Source organism: Nuphar pumila, chromosome 14 (assembly GCF_984573655.1).
Source record: "Nuphar pumila chromosome 14, dmNupPumi1.hap1.1, whole genome shotgun sequence".
NCBI classification, from domain to species: Eukaryota; Viridiplantae; Streptophyta; class Magnoliopsida; order Nymphaeales; family Nymphaeaceae; genus Nuphar; species Nuphar pumila.
Window position 1 is genome coordinate 69660995 of NC_143262.1, and position 4913 is coordinate 69665907.

The 4913-nt window shown below is 42.8% G+C and overlaps 1 protein-coding gene across 2 annotated transcripts; it reads right to left on the reverse strand.

The window, feature by feature from the left end:
- Positions 1-2391: 2391 nt before the first annotated feature.
- Positions 2392-4630, reverse strand: LOC149816926 (zinc finger A20 and AN1 domain-containing stress-associated protein 4-like). Of its 2 annotated transcripts, none has more exons than XM_089987224.1 (2): positions 4427-4630; positions 2392-3481 (listed from the first exon to the last, which is right to left on the reverse strand). In XM_089987224.1, the coding sequence occupies exon 2, from the start codon at positions 3372-3374 to the stop codon at positions 2865-2867; it is 510 nt and encodes a 169-aa protein (XP_089843350.1). In that variant the 5' UTR covers positions 3375-3481; positions 4427-4630; the 3' UTR covers positions 2392-2864. The 2 variants fall into 2 exon arrangements, with proteins under 2 accessions (XP_089843350.1, XP_089843349.1); XM_089987223.1 differs by having other exon boundaries at positions 2392-3420; positions 4427-4624.
- Between the last annotated feature and the right edge of the window lie 283 nt (positions 4631-4913).

Sequence of the window (4913 nt, forward strand, 5' to 3'; positions counted from 1 at the left end):
AATTAGGTAAATGAATCCCATAGTTTACTAAGTGAGTAATGATCAAGCCAATGCAAAATGGACTCACGAAGTCCTAATCTGAATGAGGTGGCTAATGTGGCCAGACTCGTTGTAATAGAAAACACCAACTCTAAAAAAAAAGTTTAAACATGTAAAGGTTCACGGCCATAAGAATTGAAATCCTAGACAACATGCAACTCAAGATTGTAATTCTAAACAGCATGCAACTTCTCGTCTCTCCAATCTCTCAAAAACGTTGAGAGAACAATAATAATTTTTATCTTCGTGTGCACGTAGACATGTGCTTGATAGAACCATGCTCACGTGTGAGTGTGTGCTTGCATTAAGTTTGTTAAAATTCAACTAGCTTGATTTTGGATCAAAAAATTTCGAACAAACATCTGCACCTATTTGATCCATTTTCGTACTCGCTATAGTCATTTAAGATTCAATATGAAAAGTAGGTGGTATTGGCATTGTTAATGGGTCAAGCTCTCTTGAACCTATCATCCAGATCCAATATATTTTCCCAAATCTAACATCTTTCTCACGTACTGATTTCAAAATAAGATGCAAATATGTTATTGAATCAGATTAAGAGTTATGAGGTCAGACCTAAACCTTAAAATTTTGGATTTTGGACCATAAGTGGTCCAAAAAAAAATGTCATAAGCTGTTAGACCTTTCAAAAATTTTGAAACGAGAGGTTCGGATGAAGGCCCGAAAGATAGGTTCAAAATTTCAAAGAATAAAAATTATAATTTGAGTTCAAAGAACTCAAGATGATGGAACATGAGATTCTTTAATAGTGTGACCTATGGTACATGTGTTGAGAGTGCAAAACCCTGTTGGACATGATGAAAAAGAAGTTTTAGATTTCTCGTGCTTGTGGGTTGGGTAAAATGAAAAAACAAAAATTAAACAGTTAAATTTAAAAGGTGTGGTTTGGATCCCATAAGCATTTTGAGTGTAGTTTAATTAAAGAACTAAAAGGCTCTAATCAAGAAATTATAGAAATACCTAAGGATGTCTGTGAGGGTCTAAGATTTGATCTAAACATATGAAAATCATGTTAATGGTCAGGGTTCACTGATTTCAAACATCGAACAAAATGCAATTTTAGGGTTTGAGACTTAGAGAGTCAATAAAAGTTATTATAAAACTAAGGAGGGTTTGTAGAAGTACTTTGGAGGCATGTAACAAGTTGAAATAGAATTCTTCAAGTTCTTAAACTCAAACACACAATCTGCAACAAGATGTCACTCGACTCGTTAGAATAGCAAATGCTCGATCCAAAACACCGAGGGAGCTTGAGCTCCAGAGAAGGGCTGGACGTCCAACCCTGGGATTGGAGGTTCAGAAAGTTCAGAAATCAGGAGAGGGGCAGGAGAAACAAGAGAGTAGAGATAAATAGATGTTAAAAGAAAGAAAAGACTAGAAAGAGTGAAAGATGTGATGGGCTTATAAGAGTGTTGACGAAAGTCATGATGGTGGTTTAAGTGGTGGGCTTGGAGGTGGTCTAGTGTGGATTTTGGGCATGGTCATGGTAGCGGGCTGAGTGGAGGTTACAGCGTAGGTGACTGATCTGATGGTGCCTCGAGTGATAGCTGCTGGCTTGTATATATATATATATATATATATTGTAAGTGCTTGGTGAACAAGGATTTTTCAGCCCTTTTTATTTTTAAAATTTTCATCTTACAAAATTTTGATCGTACAGATGTGATCAGCCATGCATCGGTGAGTTTTTATACGGTTAAAAAAAATTAACAGTCTACAATCTTTGTAAAATTTTGAAGCTCCAAACATCATTTTTTTATCCAAAACACATGATCCCGGTGTAGATTCTTAGTAAATCGATTATGCCCAACACATTTATAGAGTCGGAGCAGAGTAAAATGCACTGAAAAAGCTGAAAAAACCCAACGACAAAGAACCTACTCACTACTATATATATATATATATATATATATAACATAAAAATATAACATGAACATATGTGAAAATTATATAAGATTTTCACCGGTAAAATTCTATTGTTTAATGAGGTAAAATGGGTGAATATAGGAGTTACTGAAGTAAATGAGGTAAAAATTTTGATCCATCTAAAATTTAAGAACTTACCATAATCCCTGTGAAGGAGTTGCAAATACCCTCTCTTAAAAAGAGTTCAAATTGGTATTTTGGATGAGAGAGTGAACTGATTCCCAGCCAAAAATCTCGCCTCTCCCAGTACCACGTCATCTAAACTGTCTCCGGTTACATCACAACTCATCAGACAACAGGCTCCTGAAGGTAGCTACGGAGGCCCAGATGGCGTATTTAGAGATACCAGCGGTAACTGGGCGGCCCATGAAAAGTTAAAAGAGATGTCGAGAAGTGAGTCGGAGATGCAATAAGAGTGGTAGCTTATAATTATCATCTCGATAAGAAAAACAGTCGGTTCGTGGAATTGGAGCCTGCAATTACGATCCCAGCGCCCTCGCCAACAGCTTTTCCACGCTCCCAAACAGCGTTAGATGCTATGGATTCCACAGCACCCAGCTCCTAAACATAGTAGGCTCAAGGGTGGTGGGGGTGGACCTGGTGAAGAACCCAAAAAAAGATTAAAGAGCGAAGCCATATGCCAATCACATCGCATCCAAAGATCCACAGTAGAACATCATAATAGCACAAGTAAATGAAACAGACAAGACAACCCATGCCCGAGGTTGATCAACACACAACCACCCCAACCGAAGTATTTCCCACAGACGAGAACAAACGCGCTTCTTCATCCAACCGCAAAAGAAACTTTCACTTGATGGCGTTCGTCGTTTTCTTTCCAAACCAGCAGCAGCGCAACAACTCCTTGGGAAACGCCATCATATCTTCTCGAGCTTCTCCGCCTTCACGACAGGGTTCTCCTTCCGGATCAGGTCCTGGCCGCGCAACTTGTAGTCGTAGTCGCACTTGTGCTGTTCCGGAAGCCGGTGGGATGGACAGAAGGTCCTGCCGCAGCGGCACCGTAACCCAGTGAGCCCGACGCGCTTACGGCAAGAGGAGCAGCGGTTTGGTGGCTGCTGGGCCGGGGGCTCAGACGGTGCGGTACAGGAGGAGGAGGATGCCCCCTTCAGGTGATCGTCGTCAGAGAGCAGTGGCGCGGCCGCACCAGCTTGGGCGGCGGTGGTGGTGCCGTTGAGGGACTTCTCCACGGCGGCCTTGGCGGAGGAGGCCTGCTCCTCCTTGAGGCGGTAATCGCGGTAGCATTTGGAGCAGAGGTTGAGGGTGGCGGGGCTGCCGAAGAACCCGCAGTTGTTGGCGCACAAGCGGTGGCTCTCCGGGGCCTGGCAGCCGGTCCCATCGGCGCTTCGGTTCCAGCTCTGCTCCGCCATTGTTTAGTTTCTCTCTCTTCTTGGAAAATGAGGGTGAAGGGAAGACCTGAATCATCCAGAGTGTTATTTCTGGCAGAAAGAAGCGGGTTCCTCTGTCCGATCGCCACCTAAAAATCCATAAAATAACCTTTTTTTAAGGCAAGCTGGGGTTAGGCAGACCCCACCAGTTATTGTTCAACTGGGTTTTGAACCTGCAACGTCTCACCACAAGGAGACGTGCACTGACAGCTCCTACCAACCACACGAAGCCGGTTTGTTACATGAGAGAGAGAGAGAGAGAGAGAAAGAGTTTCTTCCTTGGTGATTCTGAAACACACCAGGTGGGAACATAAAGGAGAGTTGACAAAAGAGACCTCGATGAAAGAAAGAGAGACTTGACAGGCAAGGGACAGAGAGCAAGAAAAGTAATCGGTACGCAGAGAAGCTCAACTAGCAGAAGGATTTAAAGGAGGGTTCTAGATAGCAAGAACAAGATCAGGATCCCTGGTCCCGGAAAAGTATTCCCATCAGTAGAACAAAAGCGTAAATCCAAAGGCAAATCAATTTCGAAAAGAAAAAAGGGCAGACACGCAACTTATTCGGATGGATGAAAAACAAATTTATGAAAACGCCTAAAAAGAAAAATGAAAGAGGGGAAGGAGAAAGGAAGATAAAATATAGCAGGAAAAAAATGACGATATAAACAAGAAGAAACGCCAGAAAACAATTTTCAGCTCGGACATAAAAACCCAGGCAAAAAAAAAAATCAAGAAAAAAAAAACGAAATCCAGCAAAAAGGATCTTCCAAAATCAGCACCAGAAGACTCAAAGGTCGCGAAGCCCAAACAGAAATCCCAGAAACCTTCCAAAAACGAAGCCAAAACCGACCATAAACAACTCAAAAACCAAAACAAGATTCCGTAACACGTTGACCGATCATGAAAAAGCGAGATCCACCAAAATCCCACCCAAAAGAACCGCCAATCAGAACCAAAACGGACCTAGATATAGTGCGATCGAGAAGAATCCCAGATAAAAACGATTCGGTATCTCAGATCTACACATCGACGTACCTGAGCGCTCCCGTCCTCCGAGATCTACGACCACACCCGAGCGGGAGAGGTCGTCTCCGTCTCTATCGCGAATTACGATCCAATGAGAGAGAGAAAGAGAGTAAATAAAGAAACACGGGGAGAAGGAGAGAAAAGGGTCGGGCTTTTTCCCATATAATATGGTATGGGGGTCGTATTATGTGTGAAGGGAGAGAAAAAGGCTCGGGCTTGAAAAGAAAGGAGGGCGTGTTGAGGGAGATTTTATACAGAGAGAAAGGGGAGGAAAGAGACGTCTTGTTGGCTTAGAGAAAGGGCAGCAAAGAGACGTCTTCTTGGCTCTCTCTCTCTCTCTCTTCTCTCTCTCTCTCTCTCTCTCTCTCTCACATGCACCGCCCCACGAAACGAACCTACCCCTACCCTTTGTGGGGCTGCAACCAAATGATACCACTAAACCAGCAAACCGAAGCTGGTTTGGTAAGATTCCCGATACCTCTCTCTTGCTTCTTCG

What these genes read in the sequence shown, in the direction of transcription:
- LOC149816926 (XM_089987224.1), bottom strand. Translation starts at nt 3,374, where the DNA reads ATGGCGGAGCAGAGCTGGAACCGAAGCGCCGATGGGACCGGCTGCCAG.